Genomic DNA, 25,703 nt, shown 5'->3' with positions numbered 1-25,703 from the left:
TTAATTGATGAAATCAAAATAGCTATTAATCTTTTAAATTTATTTATGATAGGATATTATGGAGCGAAATAAAGTTACATCAAGTAACTTTTTTTCTATTTGTAAAATAGATAAATAACCATCATAAATAATGTTCATTGATGTAGGAAAATTAGAGAATAGAATGGACTAAATCAATTCTCGAGGTTGGAAAAGCCAAAGGAAAGGTGAGGAGAAGGGTGGGGAGGAGAGGAGGGGTAGGGATTCTAGTAGAAATGGAGATGTTTGGGCAATTGGTTGTGTGGTCTGTGACGCTGTGTTGTTTTGAATTTTTTTTGGCGTGTATTTTAATACTCGAAAGTCCATCGGGTCCTAACTAATTCAGTTCGAGCTGGATCGATCCACTAAAAAGGTAAAGTTCTCACAATATGAATTTGTGTTGTTTTGAATTTGATAGTTAGTTTTTAACCAATTCTAACATGCAACTTTCATCATCATCATCAACATCAAAGAGACACGCCCTCAGGAAATTCTATCATGCAGTCACATATTTTTCCGCTTATCTGAGTGCCAAATCTTTTGGTACTTGGAGAATAACATTTCATATAACTAAGAAATTTTTTGCATAAATTTTATATATGTGCGAAATAATTTCTCAAAGAACAACGTTTCATACAAATTGTTTCATGCTATGTTAATGGTCATGCAAGCATATATTATTATTAGAAGAAATACATATACTAATGTATTCATATTATATATAAATGTATAAATATATGTTTATTTTAATATATATTTTTAATATTAATATTTATGTGATTAGATAGTAATATTTATCTTAAAAAGGATTTCAAGATTATTGAATGAATATTACATAGATAGTGAAATCTTCTTAAAATATTTCAAATATATTATGTTATATCGATATCTTATAAAAATATTTATTCAATTTAAAAAATTAAAAATTTAATGATTTATTAAATATTATGTAACTAACAATATCTCATCAGGAAATTTATAAAGTATTATGTTTTATTTGACTCTTATCACAAAATATCTTTTAATTGTTTTTTAAAAAAATTATTATAAAAATAAAAAAACTAAAAAATCCAAAAAAAATTCATTTACGATCCGGACGTTCTAAGGTCATCTAGCCCGGTGCACCATAACTCCGCTTTATATCATTACTGGTCGTGAAGTTCGTGCGTTACATAAGATAGAATGTGGTTTTTTTTACTAATTTATTATATATAAAGTAAATATGTGTTATAAATTGTTGAAAATAGTGATTTACAATCAATAATAATATCTTATTACATATATAAGATAATGGTTATTTAATTTCACGTATAAGATAAGAAAAATTATATAAAAGAAAAGAAATCAATATAAATCTAGAAATCAAATATTGTCAAGATTGTGCATAAAAAATTAGGGAAAATTACAAAAAAAAACCCAAATTTTGTAAAAAGTCTCAGTTTTGTTATAAATTTTGTTTTGTAACAAAAAAACCATAAGTTTTCTAAAATGTCTAAAAAATGACATCCGTTATAACTTCCGTCAATTTTTGCTGCTGATGGTGGGTCCCTTTAACAGTCCACGTAGGTCACACGTAGGCAAAAATTGACGGAAGTTATAACGGAGGTCATTTTTTAGACATTTTATAAAACTTATGGTTTTTCTGTTACGAAACAAAATTTAGGACAAAATTGAGATATTTTACAAAACGTGGGTTTTTTTTGTAATTTATCCAAAAAATTAAGGGGTTTTTACCTAAAATGGCTCATGGTTTGTCCGTTTTGTCAAATCTATCATATGCTTTGTTTTGGTCAAATATATCCCATGGTTTACTTTTTGCATTAAATCTATCCCGGCATTATCTTTTCCGTCGACATTTAACGGTCGTGCTGACGTGGCACGTGGAGAGATAGTGGGCCACACTTGCCACGTAGGCGCCACGTCAACACGGTCGTTAGATGTCGACGGAAAAGATAACGCTGTGATGGATTTGATGCAAAAAGTAAACCATGTGATATATTTGACAAAAAAAGTATATGATAGATTTGACAAAATGGACAAACCATTGGCAATTTTAAGTAAATACCCAAAAAATTAAAGATAAATACTAACTACGGTAGGATGAATTTTTTTCTTCTTCAACTTGTCAAGATTCATATGATGTCATATTGTGTCTTATGTTAGTCACACACATAAAATTAAAGAATCCAAAATTTCTATAAAGTTTATGTGTGAGAAAAAGTAAGAATTTGAAGAACACATCTTCGCGCGCTGTGTGCAAAATTGAAGAATTCCAACAATAGCAATATTTGTTATAGCCAAAATAATCATAGTTTGCGCGTGATACCTTTGTTATTTGTAATGTATCACGAGAATATATATATATATATATATAATATAGATAACAAATCATATATATTTACATCCATAAAAAAAATATGATTTGATTTTGTTTTGAAAATCAAATATATATATATATATATAACACCTTATACGTATGGAAATACGATTTAGTTTAATTTTTGAAAGCAAATTACATGATTTATTTAATCTAGATCTTCTTATAAAATATTCATAATTTTAAATAAACGATTCAAAAAATAAAAGAATGAGCAGTCCTATAAATCTATATTTGTATGTTTTAAAAATTAAAAAATTCTATTTTTTAAAAACTTAAAAGTTCAAGAAAATAAATTATCCCATAAATCTATATGTATATCTTTTAAAAATTTAAAAATAAGAAAATATATTTTTAAAAGAAAGCTAAAAATAAAAAAAAATAAAGAATGGTCCCACGAATCTATATCTATATACTTATCTTAAAAAAATTATAAATTTATTTTTTAAAATGCAAATAATCAAGAAAAGTTTAATTTAGAAACAGAGCGTTTTGAAACAATCTGGTCGAAATCACGATGTTCACGCTTTTTTTTCGTGTGTATATATAGATAGATATATATTATATTATTTTATTTTATATATAGATATATAGAAATGGATATTATTTAATTATAGATATAGATAGAAACACTTATGCGGCTCTCTGTCCAGAGGCAGCGTTATCTATTCCCAACTCAATAGCTAGAGTGTGCATTTTTCATTTCCATTATTCGCCATTTGTACGTATATGTATATTTCTCGTTAAATTATATATATATATATATATATATATATTTTTTTTTAATCTTATTATTTTATATTATCGCACCCAACGCATATATCATTGATCCTCCTCCCTCCGTTATCGTTCTCTCTTCTCTCTGCCGTCCATTACTAGACGAAAAGAAAGGGCAGAAGAGGGTTTCGCTTCTCCCTGCTCTCTCCATCCCCAACCTCCTCCACTGCTTCGCAGGCAGCGCCTTCGTCCGTCCCTCCGTTCTCAATTTTACCTCGTCGGATTTTGGTAAGCCTATTCTCTATCTCTTCTAGTTCTCACTCCTTTTTTCTTTTCTTTTAGCTCTGGTCTCGTCCTTTTGTTGCTCCGCCTCTCTTATCGTTGTATGTATATATAATCCCAGAGCTGACCTGAGCAGACCTGAGCTGAGTTATCGTGCTTATTGATTTTGGAGGGCTCCCTCTCGTAATCGTATGCCCTAATTTCGGGCGGTCGTTTCTGGCTGGGGATGTCATCTGGTAACGTTTAATTTAGATAACCCAAACAACATTTCTTGGCGATGGAGTCGCTCATCCTAACACTATCAATCAGGGCTCTTGTGTCTGTGTCCTGTGGTTGCTGATACTTCCTGGACTTACATATTTCTCTTTACAATTATACTTGCCCCCCATGCCATAATCATGGCTAGCCCAACCGACCCTATCTTCTTCTTTTCTATTCTCATCTTCCCCCCTTCTGAACCCACTTCCGTTGGTTGAGATGTTTTATGTTACCTCTTTTGGTCCTTGTGCTTGCATTACTATGGATAGTCGGTGCATCAAGCTTTCACCCGTATTGGTGGCCATGAAAGGTTGATGGTGCTTGCTTCTAGTTGGTGCACATTTTCCAAGCTTCTCCGGTTATTAATTCTTTTTTCCCTGATTCGTCCACTTGGATGCATTGAAGAATCTCTTGTGGTGATTCCAAATTGACTTACTTGCCTAAATTGCCTCTGTAGCTAACATGTGAAATCTAACTTGCAGGTGCAGCCCACCAGATTGCATCATGGCGGGGGTCCTTGCTCAATCAACTAATGTACCTGCTGTGGCTGCTGGTCAGAGGCATGGCAGCTCGAGCAGGTCTGGAAGGCCTAGAAGATCTGTGAAAATGATGTCTGCTCTACAAGCACCTTCTCTTGCTATGAGAGGTTTTTCCGGTTTGCGAGGGACCAATGCTCTTGATAATTTTGTTAAGACTGGCCCTGATTTTCATTCTAAAGTAGCGAGCTCAATCTCCTTCCCCCGGGGAAAGGCCAGCCGTTGTGTAGCTAGAGCCATGTTTGAGCGATTCACCGAAAAGGCAATTAAGGTAATCATGCTTGCCCAAGAGGAAGCACGGAGACTTGGTCACAATTTCGTTGGGACCGAGCAAATCCTACTTGGTCTTATTGGTGAAGGCACTGGTATAGCTGCCAAAGTTCTCAAGTCAATGGGGATCAATCTTAAAGATGCACGTGTTGAGGTGGAGAAAATAATTGGAAGGGGTAGTGGATTTGTTGCTGTGGAGATTCCATTTACTCCGAGGGCAAAGCGTGTTTTGGAGCTCTCGCTGGAAGAAGCACGTCAACTTGGTAAGACACATCACACATTCTTCTTTTCTTGTAATTGCGCATTAAGTCTTTGGCTTTTTAACCTGAATTTCATATCTCGCCAAATACAGTTCTTACTTATTACTTATTGCATGGATTGGAAGCAGCTAGCTAATCATTCAGTAGATTTTCAAGTTGACTTCAATTCAATGGAATAAATTAATTGATTTCCAAGGGTTTGGAATGGCTTGTCTGTGAAATGAAGCAAATAGTGTTGCCCAAAATCAACTGGGAGAAGTTCCCTTTCCACCATTATAGTTGCAATGTCTTTGTCTGATCTTGTTATCGTCGCCAGTGTATTTTTGATGTTGTCTTGATTGAAGTTGTTCTATGGCTGACAAATACTGTTTATCCATGTGCACTGAAGGTCATAATTATATTGGATCTGAGCACTTGCTTCTTGGATTGCTTCGAGAGGGTGAAGGGGTGGCAGCTCGTGTTCTTGAGAATTTGGGTGCGGACCCTGGCAATATCCGCACACAGGCAAGCTTACTTTCATTTCATTAAATACAGAGGGAGATCCTGTCCTCATAGCTGTGGTGTACTATGTATGACTTGGTTGTCCTGTTATGGCAGGTTATCAGAATGGTTGGAGAGAGTACTGAAGCTGTTGGTGCTGGTGTTGGAGGCGGAAGTAGTGGCAACAAAATGCCAACACTTGAGGAGTATGGGACGAACTTGACCAAGTTGGCAGAGGAGGTCAGTTGTGGTTCTTTTACTTTCTTTCCTATTTCATGTAGGGTATTACAGTAGTGTTTCTGATAGAGCCTACTTTAAAGTGAAACGTGTCGCTTTTGTAGGGTAAATTGGATCCTGTTGTGGGAAGGCAGCCGCAGATAGAACGCGTTGTCCAAATCTTGGGTCGTCGAACCAAAAACAACCCTTGTCTTATTGGGGAACCTGGTGTAGGGAAGACTGCTATTGCCGAAGGCCTTGCACAACGAATTGCGAGTGGTGACGTTCCCGAGACAATTGAGGGGAAGAAGGTGAGATTTAGTTTTCTGAGAAACTCCTCAAGCTCTCCGACTTTCATGTAAACAAGCCTCCAGTGTCGGCCCGAGGGCAAGGCCACTAAGGCCTCCGCCTTAGTCCCCTCTTTGTGGCCCTTACGTTAATACTATTATAATATAATCATAATCGCTATAATCGTTACATTATTACATAATTAATTGAATTTCAAATATTAGATTTCTTAATTTAATCCTTAAAACCTCATTCTCCCTCAATTTATCAATTACTTAACTACACAACTGTTCATTTGCTAATAATTATATTTTTCTATATAAACAGTCGCAATTTATTTCTCATTATTTCCACAGTCCTTTCTTCCTGTTTTCCTCCTTGCTATCATCAGCCTTATTCCTTATTCCCTCCATAACAGTCAATTTTATTCTCCCTACTGGCTGCCCCCTTTAATTCTCATTTTGCCAATGACATTCGACTTTTTTCCTCAAAAACAAGTGTTTTTTTAACTCTTAATTCCATTGCTATTACAGGTAATAAAAAAAGCAAGATCGTTCCATCTTTTTTATAAGTATTCAAGTAGTACAATCATCTCAAAGCACTCACATAAAGTAACTCTTCACCAAAAGTGAATCAACTTCCATACTTATGTCATGTTTTTCAATTTTTCTGTTATCTTAGATTATACTTTTAATTTATAATTAATATGTATATATATGTTCTGTTTTTTAAGGAAAATTTTCAACATATCAACTAGAAGATTTTTAATGAGAAATTTTGCATTTTAAAAAGGTAAAACAAAATAATTTTTAATAAAATTAAGTTAATTTTATTAAATACTTTAAAAGCCTCATTAAAATCTGGCTTTAGGCCTCTAACGTTCTTGGACCGCCCTTGCAAGCCTAAAACTGCCTCTGCGCTTTATTGCTATCTTCTATACTTTCAACCTCTTAACTCGTTCTTTCTTTGTCTATCAGCTGTGTTCTTCTTGTCCATGCCTTGTTATATATAGCCTAACACTTGTGTAATCTGAGTTCTGAAGACCTACTTTCGTATGCAAGTTCACCCTCATTTTATCTCCTTTTTCTTTGGAAGGTAGTAAGGATAAATGGAAGACGTATTCAGATTACCATTTTGAGTTAGCAATTATACCGAGGCAGCCTTTTTAAATGCTGCCAATACGGACATTCTTTCGACATTTTCTATTAAGCGTGCTACTGGTTTATTTAGTGTTTATGGTAAGGAACCTTCGTACTGGTCAAGATAACATCAAATGTAGCTGTTTATTTAGTGTGGCATTGAGCGTTGTTGGGAGATTATCATTGGATTTTAAAAATTATTACTGTCTCAAGTGTCAGGAAATGTTAAGTTATTCTATTCGAAAAAGAAAAGGTGTCAGGAAGTATTCATCGCTTTATTTGTTTGAAGTAGCTATCTCGTTATCTCTAGATTCAAAGGACGAAGCTGTATATGTTCCTTTTTGCATTTTAGGTTATTACCTTAGACATGGGTCTCCTGGTTGCTGGCACGAAATACCGTGGAGAGTTCGAGGAGAGACTGAAGAAGCTAATGGAAGAAATTAAACAGAGTGATGAAATAATACTTTTCATTGATGAGGTGCACACCTTGATTGGAGCTGGAGCAGCGGAAGGAGCAATTGATGCTGCAAACATATTGAAACCTGCTCTTGCGAGAGGTGAATTGCAGGTATATATAAATATATACCTATATATATATATGTTTTTTTTTTTTGGGGGGGGGGGGCAGGTAAATATTTACTGACATCAATGGAGTATTCAGTTTCAATTCTCAGCTTTGACTGCATTGCTTCATGATTGATGAGGACAGTTCAGTATAAATATTTGCTTCTCGCATTGATTCAAGTTCTTCAAAGCCTTAGTTGATGCTTTGCAAAGGAAGGGGTTCAATGCTAGTGCTGAGTTTTTTATATTTAATTTTTAACTCAAATTTGAGATTTCAGGACAAAAAAGTTGGAGATTGTTTTTAATACAGGAGTAAAATGCCCAACATAGGAGTAGCATTGAAAAAAGACAAAAAGAAAGAAAGAAAGAAAAAGAATAAAGGAGAAGTGGTGGAAAAGAATTTGTATGCTGCATTATGGGATTCAAAATGGGCTGAGATATGTTGAGATAGATCCTGTCATCTTTATATAAACTCTCCTCTCTGTGAGTGCAGTGCATTGGTGCTACCACATTGGATGAATACAGGAAGCATATTGAGAAGGACCCAGCTTTGGAAAGACGTTTTCAACCCGTCAAAGTTCCTGAACCATCAGTTGATGAAACCATTCAGATTCTAAAGGGGCTTCGTGAGAGATATGAGATCCATCACAAGCTCCGTTACACTGATGAAGCCCTAGTAGCTGCAGCGCATCTATCCTATCAATACATTAGGTATGCTCTATGTAAATGTTTTTGCCAAATGGAGAAATCTACTCCTCTCTGCAGATGGTATGACATTAGGAAATCCGTTTGCTGGTTCTTCGGTTATCTTTACCTTCTCTTCCATGAAATATACACTCACCTATCCTAGAAGTACGAGATTGACTGACACAATTGAGCCAATATTTTACTATTGTGAACTTTTATTATGCAATTTTGCCTGATTCCTTCTGGCAAAACTGCAAAAGTTTATGGTTGTCTTTGGCTACCGTCCTAGCAGTTGTATTTCCTTAAATTTATTTAGTTATTTTTATCTTATCTCCTACGGTGATTGATGTCTAATTTTTATCTTGTGTTGCTTCAGTGACCGTTTCCTCCCTGACAAAGCAATAGATTTAGTTGATGAAGCTGGTTCTCGTGTTCGACTACGTCATGCAGAGGTTTGATTCCTAAGCTATGCCCACTTGTCCTTGTTCACCCTCTAAAATAGAAACTGCTTATTTATCGTATTGTTTGTTCTGTGCAGCTCCCGGAGGAGGCTCGAGAGCTTGAGAAAGAGCTCAGGCAGATCACAAAAGAGAAAAACGAGGCTGTTCGGAGTCAGGATTTTGAGAAGGTATGGATCATCATAAATACTTTTTCGGGCCTTGTATTGTTTAATTTTCAGAGTTTTTTAATTCTTGTATGGATCAGACATAATATTGATATGATATGATCGGTGGCCTGAGGCCCGACGTGTTTTGTACCCACGGTTTTAGATCTTGTGCCGTCTTATGACTTCCTTGTTATTCTATCTGCAACTTTGCTTTATCTGATGGAAGCTTGGACACTCTTTATCTTTTTGGCCTTAAAAGCTTCTTTTATTATTCTGTAAGAGTTTTCTCAATGAATAACTTCACATATGAGCAGGCTGGGGAATTGCGAGACAGAGAGATGGATCTGAAGGCGCAGATATCAGCCCTCGTGGACAAAGGCAAGGAGATGAGCAAGGCAGAGACTGAGGCGGGGGATGTAGGCCCTATCGTGACTGAAGTGGATATCCAGCATATTGTCTCTTCTTGGACTGGTATTCCTGTTGAGAAAGTGTCCAGTGATGAGTCAGATCGCCTCCTCAAGATGGAGGAGACTCTCCACAAGCGAGTCGTCGGACAGGACGAGGCAGTCAAAGCCATCAGTCGTGCCATCCGCCGAGCTCGTGTTGGGCTCAAGAATCCCAACAGACCAATAGCTAGCTTCATCTTCTCTGGTCCGACTGGTGTGGGGAAGTCAGAGCTTGCTAAAGCATTGGCTGCATACTACTTTGGGTCAGAGGAAGCCATGATCCGACTTGACATGAGTGAGTTCATGGAGAGGCACACTGTTTCCAAGCTCATTGGTTCCCCTCCTGGTTATGTTGGTTACACCGAGGGAGGTCAGCTCACTGAGGCGGTTCGTCGCCGGCCTTACACGGTTGTGCTGTTCGATGAGATCGAGAAAGCTCATCCTGATGTTTTCAACATGATGCTCCAGATCCTTGAGGATGGGAGGTTGACCGACAGTAAGGGACGCACGGTGGACTTCAAGAACACGCTGCTGATCATGACGTCGAACGTGGGGAGCAGCGTGATTGAGAAGGGGGGCCGTCGCATAGGGTTTGATCTCGATTATGACGAGAAGGACAGCAGCTACAACAGGATTAAGAGCTTGGTGACGGAGGAGTTGAAACAGTACTTCCGCCCTGAGTTCCTCAACAGGTTGGACGAGATGATAGTGTTCCGGCAACTGACCAAGCTGGAGGTAAAGGAAATAGCGGACATCATGCTTAAGGAGGTGTTTGAGAGGCTCAAGGGCAAGGACATAGAGCTCCAGGTAACTGAAAGGTTCAGGGATCGGGTGGTTGAGGAAGGCTACAACCCTAGCTACGGGGCGAGGCCCTTAAGGAGGGCCATCATGAGGCTGCTTGAGGACAGCATGGCTGAGAAGATGCTCGCAAGGGAGATCAAGGAGGGGGACTCTGTCATCGTTGATGTTGATTCCGATGGTAATGTGACGGTGCTCAATGGAAGCAGTGGGTCCCCCGATTCTCTGCCTGAAGCAGCAAGTCTCGTTTAAAAAGTGAGACTGAGCAGCATCTCTTAAATCTGAATTTTCTTCCTTCGCCGTCTGTCATCATCCTCTTCTTTTTCTTATTATACCTTTGGGGGAGGGGAGGTGGTTCTTAACAGTTTAGGACTGATTAATTATAATATAGCTGTTATATTTGTTGTACTCTGTTCGACTGGTCCCATCCCCCGTGCGTGGGTGCTTAAATTAAACTGAAAGCAGCTGTTAGGCGCACTCTGGCCGGGCTCATCTTTTTTGGCACTTCTTGGGTACAAGTGTGACATGGTATTTTGGGTGGTGGTCTCAGAACGTCACATTAGGTCAATAAATTATCATTACGGTTGGTACGGTAATGAAGTTAAGTTTGATTTAATTTGATTTAGTTTGATTTAAAAAATAAATATAAGGATATTTGGAAAAAGTATGTGAGAATTTGAAAAATATAAAAAATTAATGATTGTGAATTGAAAAAAAAAATATTCAAATTGAGAAAAAAATATTGAATAATTGAAAGAATTTAATATTTAAAAATTAAATTAAATAATAGATAAGAAAAAGTATAAAAGAATTTGAAAAGAATAAAAAAGTAATGATTGTGTTGTTAAATTAAAAGAAACGTTTAATTTTAATTAAATTAGATTTTATTATCGAGCAAAACTATATGGAGCGGAGGGTACATTCATCTTTTACTAATTACTATTATTTTGTTTGATTGAAAGGTAATTTCATTTACTAATTCTTTTGATGAGTATATAAATATATCTATTTCATATGATTATGGACAGATAGAGTGAATGAGTGTGTACGGTCTGGTGCTAACTGCTAAAGTGGGTGTTGTGTTTTTGACTGGCAAGAAAGCTTACTTGATAAACAAATAATAAGTAACCTGTTCTACTTGCTATGGGTTGAGACTGTTTGCCATCTGAACTAATTTTTACGAACGTTTACTATGGTTTGGCTTGTAGGTGCAAAACTTTTATAATGAAGGTTAACTTATACTCTCCATTTTCTCAAATGATATTTAGCGTCACTTTCGAAAAAAATTGATGCCTCCCATTTAAATGTATTGGCTAACACTTTAGGAATATTTTGTGAAATATTCTGTTAACTTTTATGATATTTTACTTTTAAAAAGAATCAAATAATAGTATTAATAATAACAAGGGTAAATTATTTTCCTCTCCCTTGAACTTTCCTCAAATGACACGTAATTCCATTATTAGAAAAAAAAATTGACACGTCCCATTTGAATATGTTGGCTAACACCATTCAAATATTTCGTTCACTTTTTTAATTATTTTAATTTTTTCAAAAAAATCAACAACAGCAGCCACGACGACGACAACAACAATAATAATAATCACGATGCTGACGGTCTAGCCAAGTAGAGTGGTTGCCATCAACGAGGTCTCAGTGGCCACCAACTAGAGTTAAAATATTTTGATCAAATTTTTCAATAATTTAAAAAATTAAAAAGAATGACAAATAAAATAGATAATAAACAAATATTTTAAAAAAAGGTATGTCGGTGGGAGCCATACGTCATTTTAGGAAACAGTAACAGAGACGAGTGCGCAATTGCGAGATAAATATACACAAATCTATATGTATTTATATCTATATATTTATATATAATATTTAAATCATTGATGCACATTTGGCAAAATAGAACCCTCTCCTATGTTTGTAACCGTTAATTAGTGATAAGCCTTTAATACCTATTGTGAATAACATACTTTATAAATATTCAATATTATAATTAAAAATAAACTAATTATTAAAAAATTGTGAATTTTGAAATAATTTAAAATCATATACTTTACTATCTTATGTATACAAAAGATATCTTGAATTTTAATTTAGTATATTAACGTGAAATAATTTATAAATTTAAGTTAAAACTCACAATAAATAAAAATATTCAATTTTATAATTGAAAATAAATTAATCATTAAAAAATCGTGATTTCGAAACAATTGAACTTTATATACTTTACTATCTTATACATGTAAAAATATATACAATTTTAACTTAGTATGTTAGAGTAAAATAATCGCAAAGTTCAGTTAAAACACAAATTAAGTATGAATACTCAATATTATAATTAAAAAGAAATTAATTATTCAAAATCTTGAAATAATCTAATGTCATATACTTTACTATTTTATGCATGTAAAAGATATATCAAATTTTAATTTGGTACATCACAGTGAAATAATTAAAAATTTTAAATTTAAACTCAAAATAAGTACAAATATTCAATATTATAATTAAAAAGAAACTAATTATTCAAAAATCGTGATTTCAAAATAATTTAACGTAATATACTTTATCATCTTATGTATGTTAAAATATTTCCAATTTTAACTTAGTATATTAGAGTAAAATGAATTACAAATTTAAGTCAAAACTCAAAATAAATATGAGTGTTCAATAATATAATTAAAGAGAAACTAATTATTCAAAAATTGTGAGTTTTGAAATAATATGAAGTTATATACTTTAGTGCTATTTTATGTATGTAAAAATATTATAAAACTTTATCAAATTTTAAATTTTTAGTATTATCTTAGTATACTACAATGAAATAATTATAAAGTTAAGTTAAACTCAAAATGAATATAAATTTTTTATATTATAATTAGAAAGAAACTAATTATTCAAAATCGTGAATTTTGAAATTATTTAAAGTTATATACTTTACTATGTTATGTAAAAATATATTGAGCTTTAACTTACTATATTAGAGTGAAATAATTTAAGAGTTTAAGTTGAAGCTCAAAATGAATTTTTGACAACTAATTTACGTGCTCGGAAGCAGAAGGGATTTTTATAAAATTATTCATATAAAAACTAAATACATTTCGAAATTAAATTTTCTCATTATTAAAAAAGTAAATGATTTTTAATTAAAATTCTAAGTAAACTAAAATTATTTGAGTTCAAAATTTTATATTTTATGATTGATTTATTATTATTTAGAAGATGTGAGATTTAGAAATCAAAGTAACTTTTGAAAATTTTGATGTTATAATTAGCATTGTTTGGTTTTACAACATAATTTTAATTTTACTCTACTTATTTTTAATCTAACAACACAATTATTACTTTTCCCTTTTTCACTATTCAATTCAATTATTAATACTAAATTCTCTCAACTATTCATTACTTTTTTCACAATTCAATAATACAATTATTACTTTCTCTCAATTATTTATTACTTTTTCTACAATTTAACAATACAATTATTACTTTTTCTAAACTATTCATTACTTTTTCACATTTTTTCTCATAATTCAACAACATAATCATTACAAACCAATTAAAATCAAAATTCAACTCAACTCAACTCTAAAACCAAATACAATAGTGTTTTTAAAAACTACAAATCTAGTTACTAATTAAATAAACTTATTGATTAATATTAATTTATTCATAAAATATATATATTCACATTGGACCAACCAGACCGGCCGGTCCATTCCATGAAACAACAAATGAAATGGGAGCTTGCAGAATCAGATGGTCCTGTCTGTCCGTTCGTTGTTCTTGTTGGTCGGTCTAGATATTAGAGGAGACTGGAACGGTGACGGCGATGGAGACGGAGCAGCGGCCCTCCTCTCCCTCCCTGCCTCCCTCTCGCATATGCAGAATTAGTTCGTCAGAGGCGCCCCGCCTGTAACTGCTCGGCCGGTGCACTGCTCCCGCTACCGTTCAAAATTCACCTTCTCCTGCCCCCCGAGCCTGTCGAGTTGTCATTTTCCGTGCCGTGTTGGCTTTACAATTAAGGTTCGCCACTCCCCTTTACCTGGCTATTAGTATTAGCAATTGGGATATCAGCAGAGCAGAATTTGGAGGGGAGGCCAGCGTAGCGATCATCATCCCTCCCTCCCTTCCTCCCTCCGGCTCCCATCCAGCTACAAGTTTCTGGTTCGAGTTGACTTGGGATGCCTTTCGTTTGGTCACCCGGCCGTTCCCAATATCTTCTCTTCTGTGAATTTATTTAGAGTTTTGCCTGTTTGTTGATGGCATGCTGTTTAAGCTCTTCCTGTTTGTTAGCAGCGACCTTCAAGAAACAAACACTAACGCACGTTCAACTTTCCTTGAAATTTCATTTGTTGGTAGCTTGTGAGGTTTTTACCATTAACCATGGCTTCGCTTATAGATGATTTAGGATCTGAATTGATAATAAAAGCCCCTCTGTCCTTAATCTCCGGATTAATTCGTTCTTCAACATTTAAACAGTTGCTGCTGCTTACTAAATTATGGGTTGGACCTTTTTCACAAACAACTAGCATGCGTGCAAGCGTCTCTTCTAATTAGTCTTAAGTTAAAGCTGCAGATTCTGAAAATCTCCAGGTTGATTTCCCTACTTGAGCTGCATCAAGCATGAGCTTCTCTCTATTTTCAATCCACAGATCTGTGCAGGTCGCTAAGGACTCTTTCAACTTTTCAAGTAGTGGAGGGATTTCCATCTCCCCTATTGCTTTTTTCTTTTTTTTTTGGAGTTTCTTCCACTAGCCAGTCTAGAACATGACCGGTATAAGAATCACTAAAGGTACTAAAGAAACAAGAACAACAACTAGAAGGCCATTTCATTTCGACAAAAGAACCCTCAACCCAAAGTTTGATAACCAGTAGCTGGTCCCAGAGTATGGTCAGCCACCCTGTGACTGAGACACGACCCCCTTTTTCTTTCTCTGTTTTTTCTTCCTTAGACTGAGCCTGAAAAAACAAAGCGCTTCTTGAGGGTGTAATCGAATCGAGACGACACCAGAACTGTTACCAGAAGCTAATTTAAATGATTGTAATGGAGGCCGCCCGTTTAATTTGGAGTGTCGTTAGCATTGAGAATTAAAAGACCTAATTGACATTATTGCTTCATGGCAATCATGCATGTAGCTTATTTTATCATCTGCCAGCAACTGCTAGACATTTCCCCTGGCTGCATGCAATCGGTGATGGTGTAGAATAGAAGTCTTGGACAAGCAAGCAAGCTTATCCCGGTCTCTATGCCATACAAGAACAACTTACATGTGGAGGACTAGAAGGTAGGCAGGTTCTGCTTTGGGCAGGTCCATGATTGAAAATGCTACGAGAGATCGGTACCGGCAGCAGTTTGTTGTTAAGTTAATTCTGTTGGATACATGCCTGCGTTTTTCTATGACTGCCTTTGTTATTGTTAGTGCGACCCCCTTCGATTGGTATATTTATGTTGGATTAATATTGAAATTTAGCAATTGTTCAGTAGGATAATAAGATAATAATAGGTTTTAAAGTTAAAACCCTTTCATTTGTGTGTGTCACTGTGTTTTAAATTTTTAATATATATATATATATATATTTTGGGTTTTAAATAACACAGTATTTATCGAGACACGTGTCGACCGCCTAAGATTTTCCTTCGGCTCGGAACAAACACACAAACAAACGGGCTCACTCTCACTCTCTCTCCCCCCCCCCCCCCCCCCCACCTCAAGTTCACCCAGTCTCTGTCTCAGACTCGCTCGCTCGCTCAAAGTTGTGTAACCCTTCAATTTTTCCTTCCCGTTGTCCTACAGTTGGTGCCCCACCTCGCAAGTCGCAATCGCTCCGTTCCCTCTTCAACATAAACCCTAGAATGGTCGGCTCTGTCGAGCTTTTGGGTTGAGTTGAGTTGAGGCCTAGTTGTTTTCTTGTATGAATTTTGGTCATGGCCGAGATACACCGGCCGGAGTCGCAACAGATGAACGGTGAGAGGGCATTGGCGAGCGTTCCGTCAGAGATTGGATCCAAGCGGCAGCGCAGGCCCAGCGTCCGCCTGGGCGACATAGGTGGAGACCCGCCCTATGATTCCCATTTCCGGAGGTCCACCAAGCAGTGGAAGCCCCCAAATTTCTCCCTCAAGGACTCTGGTAACCCCCATAAATCCTCCAAGACTCGTAATCTCTTGCACCTAAACTCCCCTGGTGCTGAAACCCTAGATGGGATCGACAATTTGGATTCCTTTGCAATGGGTAGCTGGAAGACCAAAGACTCAAAGAAGCGTGCCACCGCAAAGAAGGTCCGCACAAATTGGGTTTCTAAGGTCACCGATGAAGGTGGAGGTGGTGAACCTGATGCCGATGATATGTACAGCACTGGCGAATATCTCGACGATGATGGCTACCGTGAGTTTGACATGGAGAACTCTGAGAGTCCTTTGAAGGATCAGAGCCCGCTACATTCTTCGGAGAATTTGGCAGCCGATAATGAGAGGGATTCTTCCCTGTATAGGAGACCATCCACCCGGGCCGGGAGTCGGAGTAGAGACCACCACAGCCACGACGGGATCGATATTTCAGGGCCCTCTGACACTGATGTCAGGGACAGGAATGGACAGTGTCGAGAGGATGGAGTCAAGATTTGGCTGAATGGGTTAGGACTTGGGAGGTATGCACCTGTTTTTGAGATTCACGAGGTTGATGATGAGGTCTTGCCCTTGTTGACATTGGAGGATTTGAAGGACATGGGCATTAATGCAGTCGGTTCGAGGAGAAAAATGTACTGTGCAATTCAGAAGCTTGGAAAGGGATTTTCCTGAGTCAATAGTTAGTTCCCTATTCTAATACATATCAGCCGTGGCATTTGGCTATGTAAGATTGCATAACTGTCTCTGACCCGGTTTTTGCTTCTAGTAGATCTTCTCTTGGTCCCTAAATCCAGCTGGTAGTAGTTCCTTCCTTCCTGGTTTACAGTTTTCTTATGGTATTACTAATCCATTGCTTTTTACCCTTAATATATAACTCAAGCATCCCGCCACTCCTCTTTTTTTTTTTTTTTACCCCGCTATGGGGAATATTATGTCAAGGCGGTCGGCCTGGAGATTTTCCTTGCGTCTTCCTTGATGTTAGAATGCTAGAATGTTAGAATCAGAGAGGAAAGTTTTTCTTTTTGTTAGCATCTGAAGTAGGAGAAAAATTTGGAGCTGGCCAAAATTGTGAGATGCTGTTTGGGGAATTGGGACACACACATTGGCTTTTGCATTTCTTCTCTCCTTACTAACCAAAGCGTTGCTAGGAACGATAGGTTCCTCTCTAGTAATATTTGCATTTGCTGGAATCTGACCACAAAATAGTTATTCAGCAAATCCATTAATGGGATTTATGTAATCTCCATGCATCATCAAATGAATTGCTGCAGATCGTTTTCTTCTGATTTTGCGGGCTCTCTTACGGTACTATTCGTGTTCTGTAGCTTTGTATGCCTTCCGTTTTAGTGTCTCCACTAAGATATCGTCTCTGGTTCATTTTGGCTTGCAAGACACTGTATGCAAAATAAAGTTCCTATTGTCAGTTGGCATATGCAACTATAGAATAGAATTTCTGTGGAGTTATTTTCCATTTCGAAAACAATTATGAAGTTTCCTAGTCTCCTGAAAGATTCAGTCAATTGATGAATAGAAGATGAAATGCGATTGCTTTGTCCTGTACAAGTGATTGCTGATGAGGAAAGATGCTGCACTCTATAAGTAATGTAAGAAAGATTTGATCCCCCTCTTTCTACCTCCTTTTTTAGTGAAATATATTGAAATTTTTTGCGAAAATTATCGAATCCAAATAAAAGTTCAATAGCATTAAGGTTGTATTAGTGTTACCAGTATAGATCTTTCGTCCTTTATTTGATTTTTCCTCCCTTTTTTCATTTTATCACAACATCATCCGCTGCTTGATATTCGAATCTTGTCATTTACATTTCTGAAATCCGTGTTCTTACATGCATTTTAATTATATAATTAAATAATATCTCAACATCTTGCAGTCTGAATGATTAGCGTGTTTTAGCAATAACCTGCAGTCTCAAAGTCTCCTTATGGTGTGTCGGGCTAGTAAACTAATTGAAGGGTGAAGAGTCCGTGTCATGCAAGAAGGATTCACCAATTGAATGCAATATATCTGCTTTTGTTTGATCTTGCTCCGTTACTTACTGGGATGTGCTGCCTCTATTCTTTATCTTGCATGTCTTTGTTACTCAATGTTGTGGGCCTGCTGTCTGTGTCTTTTAATTCATCATCTGGCGCATATTCTTTGCCTGGTTGATGAGTTTGCATGACAACTTGTGAGTAAGATGATGATATGTGGTGCAATTTTGTTGTGACATTATTACGGCGACAATACTTACATTGCAATAGGGACCTTTGAAACATTGGGGTGGCACACCTGAAAGACGGAACTGTTCCGTCCAGCTCAGATAAGAAACCATTATCAGACGATATTTCAGCCATGTGGTTCAAATCTAATGGAACCTCAATGTATCCAACAAAAGGACCGATGTTTGGATTGATCCATACATAGACAATAGCCTCAACCAAGTACCAATTTGTGTTTCTCATGGCTCACGCCCATCCACCCCTGCCCCCGAGGTGTTTAGCTACTACCAGGGCCAGCACCAACAATGTAAGGAGGCTCATAATTAGAGAAGGCTCCTATTAGATAGGCCCAGCAATGGAAAGTACGCCGCCAGGGGTCAATATATATCGGCCCCAACATAAACCAACCAACTGGGTTGCCTAGACAATTGGCTGAAGGGAGGGCCATGGTCAAGCCGGAAGGAACGATCACTGGACCTTGTCGGTGTTGCGTACCTTTGTAACTTTTGTCGTGGGGGGCCGGTCAGGAAACCGGGGCCTAATTTTAGGCTGAAGCCAACCACTCCGTGTCCACAAAGATTTTGTTATCAGGGCCATGCACGACTTAAGGATGCACACTTAAATAAACTATCAATCAATTTCTAAAAAGTACTAAATATAAAAAGCCCTGTGCATATCACCCCTCTCGTGCTAAGCTTCATAATAAAAAGGTTCACTACGAAAAAGGGGATTCAGATACATTCCAGACAGACAATAGCGGCAGGATCTTTTCATCAGTAATAACAGGATTACTTAAATCTGACCAGGGATCATATGTACACCTTAAATCAACCGAGCAAAATTTATTAATACTATGACAAACATAGGAATAGAACAAGCCTGAATTTTGTCGCCCGAGGCCACCCTGATTGCATTGATTTTCAGAACAAAGCCAGGGAATGAGGGGTAGTGACAACATGTGTTAGAACTGCCTCCCGTGGAGACTTTACATGACTTTTAAGTCTATCCTTCGAAGCCTCAGTCCTCTTTTATCACGCCTCTCTCCTGTTGTGGCTTCTTGGGTTCAGCAGGGAAATACTTAATGCCCACCAAATCACCCACTTCACTAAAAACCTACCAATGAAACCACGGGGAGAAGTTAAAAAAACAAAAAACAAGATTTCAGCATGTACCACGACAAAGACAAGAAGCATGTTTTTCCCATATTTAACAGTGAACACCTGGAGTCGACGCTCAATATATATCACTACTAAGTAAAATATCACTGTTTTAATATGTCATATCAACATTTATTACGGAAAAACTAAGCAATAAAAGAGAATAAAAACAGAAAAGCAAGCAAAAAGGTAAAAGGCCAAATGTACGCTTTTCCCCTTAGCAGTTCAAAGACTCAATCCCATTTCAAAAAGTTCTGAGTTCATCCTTTTACGATTTTCTTATCATGCTCTTCTTTTATCTCTACCAAATTGCAACCATGTCGACTGAAACTGCAATCTAGCCTAGACGGCAAACAAAATTACAACACAGAAATTGCTCAAGGAGGAGTACACAAAATTTATTACCTCGAGTGCCTTGAGAAGGTCTTCCTTAGTATGAGAGGCAGATATGCAAATACGCGCCCTCGCTAAAAGAAGAGGAGTAGCAGGAAAAGCAACCACGACAACAGCAATCTGTCATGACATTTCACGCCAAATGTTATCAACCACCACCAATGGTTAGCTTTCATTAGCGAACCAAATTTTATTTGTATCTGTTTAACTAACATGCAACCAGTAATACACTCACTTTGTGTTTGAGACATTCGCGTGAAAAGGCAGGAATTTTTGCTGGATTATAAAGCATTATGGGCATAATAGGAGAATCGTTATCCCCAAGAACCTCAAAGCCCATCTTCTGCAGCTCTGACCTAAAAAAGTTGCTGTTCTCACGTATTCTTGCCAGTTTTTGAGCACCTACACCCACCAAGACTCTGATTAGAAACTTAATAGATCAAAGAATTCATTAGAATTAGCAAATTCCCCACACTATACATTGGGATTTCCATTTGATATATGAAGGCCCCTAAACATTCTTACATATTAAACAAAAACATCTACTTAGCATTTGATAAACTGATTAAAAGAAGAAAGGAACAGAACTGATAACTTCGCTTATGATTTCATGATGATAGTTCTCGAGCCAATGCAAAACAGGAGATCTTAAGCAGAACATTTTTAAAGTTTCGCTGAAATTACTAGTGCTAACCAAAATTCTTTAATTTGGTATTGGCAGGAGACTCAAATAAACATTTATGAAGCCAAAAGATATAGCAAAACTTTTAGGTGCTTGGCTGTATACAGTAATGTAGGTTGCAGTCTGAGTTTGTCACCTCTGCTAGAACCATCTTCTCCAAGAATGACCTTTATAGCAGATATAATCTGTTGGGCAGCAGGAGGTGAAATTGAAGTTGCATATAGATGAGCTGGACAAGTATACTTCAGATATTGTATGAGCTCCTGATAGCAAAGCCAGAATTGATATCAGAAGCAGCAAAAATCAGCATATCCATCCACTTCATTCAATTAAAGCAATGACCACTAACCCAAGAAAGAACTATATGCTATCATAATGAAGATACCAGAAGAGAGGTTGCAGTGGTACCAGAATAATATATATTTATATATATATATATAAATAGAAATGTTCAGTTAATTGTGCATCGTCAGAGCATAGGCTATTGTAAACTTCTGCTTTCAAATTAGACAGAAAAGCTCTTAGCTACAAAAAAATAAAATAAATAAAATAAAAGAGAGAGAGATCAGAATAATAGTTATATCCTGCAATGGCCTTGCACATCTATGTTTCAACGTGAAATCCGATCGCAATCAGAGAAAGCAATAGAATTTACATTGAAAGAGAAATGCAGAGTGTACCTCAGATCCAGCAATATAGCCACCACATGATCCAAACGATTTTGTGAAAGTTCCCATCATGACATCAACATCAGTAGTATCAACCCCTAAAAGTTCACAAACCCCTCTTCCAGTTTTGCCGATTGCACCAATACTATGAGCCTCGTCCAAGTAAATGTAGGCCTACCACATATCCCAGAAGAGGGAGAAGGATTAAAGGTGTGAAATCTATAATAGATAATGTAAAGTAGAATTGGTACGTTTAATATGCTCTAAATAGTTTAATATAAGTAACTAATTTTATTTTGTACAAAAATATGATCATTTTGAACTTTATTTTCTAGAAAGTATTTCAAATAAAAAATCTTGAAACTTTTCTATCCTGATAACTACTCAAAAAATATTTAAAATAAACATTTTAAGCAGGCCTTTTGCTCTGATTTTATAATCTGAACAAATTCAGTATATGTTATATACATTTAACATCTATTATACATAATGTAAAGGTGAAGTGGTACAATTAATGCCCTAAGTATTTTAATATAAGTAATTAATTTTATTTTCTACAAAAATATAATCATTTTAATGTGATTTTCTTGAAAATGTTTTAAATAAAAAATATTGAAACTTCTCTGTCATAATCTCTTTGCTCAAAAAAAAAAAAAAGAACTACTAAAAAATATTTTACGTAAACACTGAAAGTAGCCTTTTTGCTCCTTATTTTATAATTGCAACTATTTAACTATATGTATCCATTTAACATCAATTATACATTTAATGAAGGATTATTGAAGACTATAAGTTTGTGTTTATAATTTAATGAAAATGAACAAATCTATATTCATATTTTTATTTACATGTTTCACGGGACCTAAAAATTATTTAGTTCGATATCCATTCAAAAAATTAAGATAGAATAATTGATTACATAGTAATTGGTTTAATTATGAAAACGTATTTCATTCCAAATTGAAAATCTGATATATTCATAAAAATAGTCGCTTGGTAAGAGAATCAATTGTACTTCTCTCATACTGTGTTTTTCATTCGTCATAAGAGTTACCGAAATACAACTATATACCACATGAAAACCCTTCAGTTACAATCATTGATTTGAAAAATATTTTCACACAAATTTAGACAGAATAGACACATCAAAATCCGTGCATCGCAGGGGCAAAGGCTAGTTTATCTCTGAATGAGAATTGGTCACGACTAAGTCAAGATGCATACTGGAGACCATAAGTTAGATGAATCACCTTATACTTCTTGCAGACTGCAACAATCTCTGGAAGTTCGCAGAGAACCCCTTCCATACTGTATATCCCTTCAACTACAACAATTATCTTCTTCCATGGCCTGTGTGTTCTTGGTTGTCCTTCAGCAATTTGCTCCCTCAAAACCTTCTCTAAGTGAGCAGGTGCTGAAGCAAATTTACAGGATAAGATTATTTTCATAATATGGGAATTACTCTAGAGCAGGGCTGCATGGTTCAGGAGGGACAAATTTAGAATGAAACTCACTATTATGTTGAAAAACTCGAATTGTAGCTCCAGAGCCTCGAGCGCCATTTACAATCGAGTTGTGGTTCAGTGAATCACTGATAATCAGACCTCCCTGCAGATAAGATGGAGATAAAACTTAGTTTGTGAAATAAAACTCAGTCTGTAGCAGTGTGTTGAAAACACCACAGTTACTTTGCCGATCAAAACTGGAAGGATGGCAGAGTTCGTCGCATAGCCCATGCCGAAGACAATAGCAGCTGGCTTCCCTACGAAGCTAGCAACGCATGCCTCCAATTCATTGTGCAGGGTTGTGGTTCCTGGTAATACATATGGTGAGAGTACATTCAGATAGGACGAGTAATAGATACAAATCAGGTCAAGGATCCCATACCGCCGTCAACGCGACTGCTGCAAGTGCTAGGTGAGAACCTCTTCAGCGACTCAATCACACGCGGGGTGCAGTACTCATCAGATGCAGCAAAGCCAAGATAGTTGTACGAACCCAAGTTAAGACACCTGCTTGACTTCGTGGTTCGTCTGCATGGAGGTGCAAAATCATTGAAGAAATAGGAATACTATGAGAGGCAAGGTATTTTGGTTAATCGACTCATCCAAGCTAGCCAGACAGTCAAAGTTAATGTCTATTCGCCCATTAAGTGCCGGGCTTCCAAGTAAAAGTCATTGAACGCGACGAAGATGAAGGTATCTGGAACACAAACAAGAAACGGTGCAGGGCAGGAAAGCCGTAGATGAGCTATCAGACGACACTCACTTTAGGGTCTTGTTGTTATCGTTGGAATAGCGCTCGACCACATCAATCCAGGCATCGGGAGCACTTGATATTGGTCGTCCAAAACAATCCTGTAAAGATGGAAAGATCAAGCCCTTTGCATTAAAATAGAGATGTCTAGAGAATTGATGGGTGACAGCTATTCCATCGTCACACATGAACCCCACTAAGAATTGTCAGCTGGAAATTAAACATCTTCTAGTTGAGTGAATTGAGGAAGAGTCGGAGGGAGGATAATCGAGTAGAGAGAAAAAGCACCTGAATGCGAAGGTACAGGCGACGAATGTAGAAGTCCTCTAATCCCAAGCAGATCGGCGCATAACCCTAAGAGAACAAAAGGAAAACAACTAATCACAAGCCTGTATCTACAAAGCAAAGCAAATAAAAAGCGGATCCATGACGAGCTAAAGAGGAAATTACCTGAAGGTTGCTGGAACGCCACCAATCGAAGATTTTCCGGAAGAAGTCGCGCAATTGGCCGAACGCGAAAAGCAACCCATAACTAAAATACGTAGTCAGAGCGGTCAGATAAGGGATGGTTATCATTGCGATGGATCGATCGATCTATCTATCTCCGTCTATCTATCAAGTGGACGATCCCTCTCTTCCCTTCCGTTCGCCTCCCCGACAAAGAAGCTGGGATTGAGACGATTGGATCAAGCAAATTACGAGACCGACGAGAAGCTTCGGAGATTCAAATCAGAACATCGAAGAAGAACGAGAAGGGATCGAAAAGGGAAGGAAGAGAGAGAGAAGGGGGCGGGGGGGCGCAGAGAGGACACCGCAGGTGCGGGCGCAGCCGCAAGCCGAGGATGAGGTGGAGAATCGAATCAAAGGTTTTCAATTCTCCAATAATGACATTAGCACGTGACCAATGAAGGTGATTTTCTCGGGAGGGAGGGAGGGAGGGAAGGTTGCATTTTACTTTTGACTTTCGCCTTTGTCAAGATTTAATTAGTTAATTAATTGAGGGATTTTTATTCTAAATGACCTATGATTTATCCGTTTTGTCAAATCTATTATTTTTTTTTTGTCAGATATATCTCATAATTTACTTTTTATATCAAATCTATCCCGACGTTATTTTTTCCGTCGATATCTAACGGTCATGCTGACGTAGCACGTGAAAGGATAGTGGGCCACACTTGCCACGTGGGTGCCATATCAGTACGGCCGTTAGATGTCGACGGAAAAGATAACGTCGGGATAGATTTGATATAAAAAGTAAATCATGTGATATTTGATAATATATATATATATATATGATAAATTTGACAAAACGGGTCAATCATGGACCATTTGAGGTAAATTTTCCATTAATTAACTAGTTTTTTTATCGCCCGTTACACGAACATTTGTATTTATAAATATTTTAATTTAATTAATAAATTTCTTTGAAATATATTTTACAAAATTAGGGGAATGATGATTTGTTACTAAGTTTGAATTTTAGTCAATTAGAACTTCTATAACAACTACAGATAACATGAACTACGTAAGAGTAAAAGCCAATTATTTTGGTCCATATAATACACAATATATAGCTGGTTGACAATGAAAAAAATGTGCCTGAATCAAATATAAAAGTTTGTACTAATAAAGGTGGTTCAATCAGTTCGATACTTGTTCCCCTCAAACGAGGTCTCGAGTTCGAATTTTATAAATAGAGAAAATTCTTGATTGAAAGAGTTTGATCTTTAATGGATCGAGCATGAGCTGAAGTAGTCAGGTCCGTTTAGCGTTCGGATATCAGGTGTACATCAAGACTATAAAGGATAGGAAATATTTTAAAATTGGAGCTGAGGAATAATAATACAAAGAAGAAATGATCAAAATAGCATATTATTAAAATTCAATTTTCTTGGCAATTTGGTGTTGGATAAGTGTGTACCTCTGTAAATATTGAATGAATGAATGAATGGAATACTAACTTTAAAAAAAAAAATGCCTTTACACGAGCATTCAAGAGCATGAATGAATTTATACCATTCATCATTTTTTCACTTGAGCAATTGCCTTTAGAATCTATACAAATATTATATAGTAGAAATTTGAAGAGTTGGTCAATAATAATTAAAGATATGCCCAAAATGCTTATTTGGAAGGCTCTTATTGCGTAGATGGAACTCCTTAGGAGTTAACTTTAATAACTAATAAGGTCAATAACGATTAAAGATATGCCTAAAGGCTTATTTGAAAGACCCATATTGCGTAAATGGAACTA

The 25,703-nt window shown here is 36.5% G+C and overlaps 3 protein-coding genes across 3 annotated transcripts; 2 read left to right on the top strand and 1 right to left on the bottom strand.

The window, feature by feature from the left end:
• Positions 1–3,243: 3,243 nt before the first annotated feature.
• LOC116187562 (ATP-dependent Clp protease ATP-binding subunit ClpA homolog CD4B, chloroplastic) lies at positions 3,244–10,533 on the top strand. The gene is made up of 10 exons (XM_031516339.1): positions 3,244–3,400; positions 4,135–4,721; positions 5,107–5,222; positions 5,316–5,438; positions 5,540–5,725; positions 7,194–7,409; positions 7,899–8,116; positions 8,469–8,544; positions 8,631–8,720; positions 9,014–10,533. Exons 2-10 carry the CDS (start codon positions 4,157–4,159, stop codon positions 10,193–10,195), a joined length of 2,772 nt encoding a protein of 923 aa, XP_031372199.1. The 5' UTR covers positions 3,244–3,400; positions 4,135–4,156; the 3' UTR covers positions 10,196–10,533.
• A 3,169-nt stretch (positions 10,534–13,702) lies between these two features.
• Positions 13,703–16,950, top strand: LOC116188597. The gene is made up of 2 exons (XM_031518052.1): positions 13,703–13,975; positions 15,748–16,950. Exon 2 carries the CDS (start codon positions 15,879–15,881, stop codon positions 16,746–16,748), a length of 870 nt encoding a protein of 289 aa, XP_031373912.1. The 5' UTR covers positions 13,703–13,975; positions 15,748–15,878; the 3' UTR covers positions 16,749–16,950.
• Positions 16,951–18,961: 2,011 nt separating this feature from the next.
• Positions 18,962–24,320, bottom strand: LOC116188596 (long chain base biosynthesis protein 2a). Its single transcript, XM_031518051.1, has 12 exons — positions 23,900–24,320; positions 23,738–23,803; positions 23,462–23,550; positions 23,081–23,226; positions 22,882–23,006; positions 22,708–22,801; positions 22,444–22,607; positions 21,206–21,367; positions 20,662–20,788; positions 20,079–20,245; positions 19,856–19,963; positions 18,962–19,406 (listed from the first exon to the last, which is right to left on the bottom strand). Exons 1-12 carry the CDS (start codon positions 24,023–24,025, stop codon positions 19,311–19,313), a joined length of 1,470 nt encoding a protein of 489 aa, XP_031373911.1. The 5' UTR covers positions 24,026–24,320; the 3' UTR covers positions 18,962–19,310.
• Between the last annotated feature and the right edge of the window lie 1,383 nt (positions 24,321–25,703).

The sequence above is a fragment of the Punica granatum genome, chromosome 8 (assembly GCF_007655135.1).
Source record: "Punica granatum isolate Tunisia-2019 chromosome 8, ASM765513v2, whole genome shotgun sequence".
Taxonomy (NCBI): domain Eukaryota; kingdom Viridiplantae; phylum Streptophyta; class Magnoliopsida; order Myrtales; family Lythraceae; genus Punica; species Punica granatum.
Note: the sequence above shows the minus strand (reverse complement) of the source record. Positions and strands in the feature narration are given on the sequence as shown.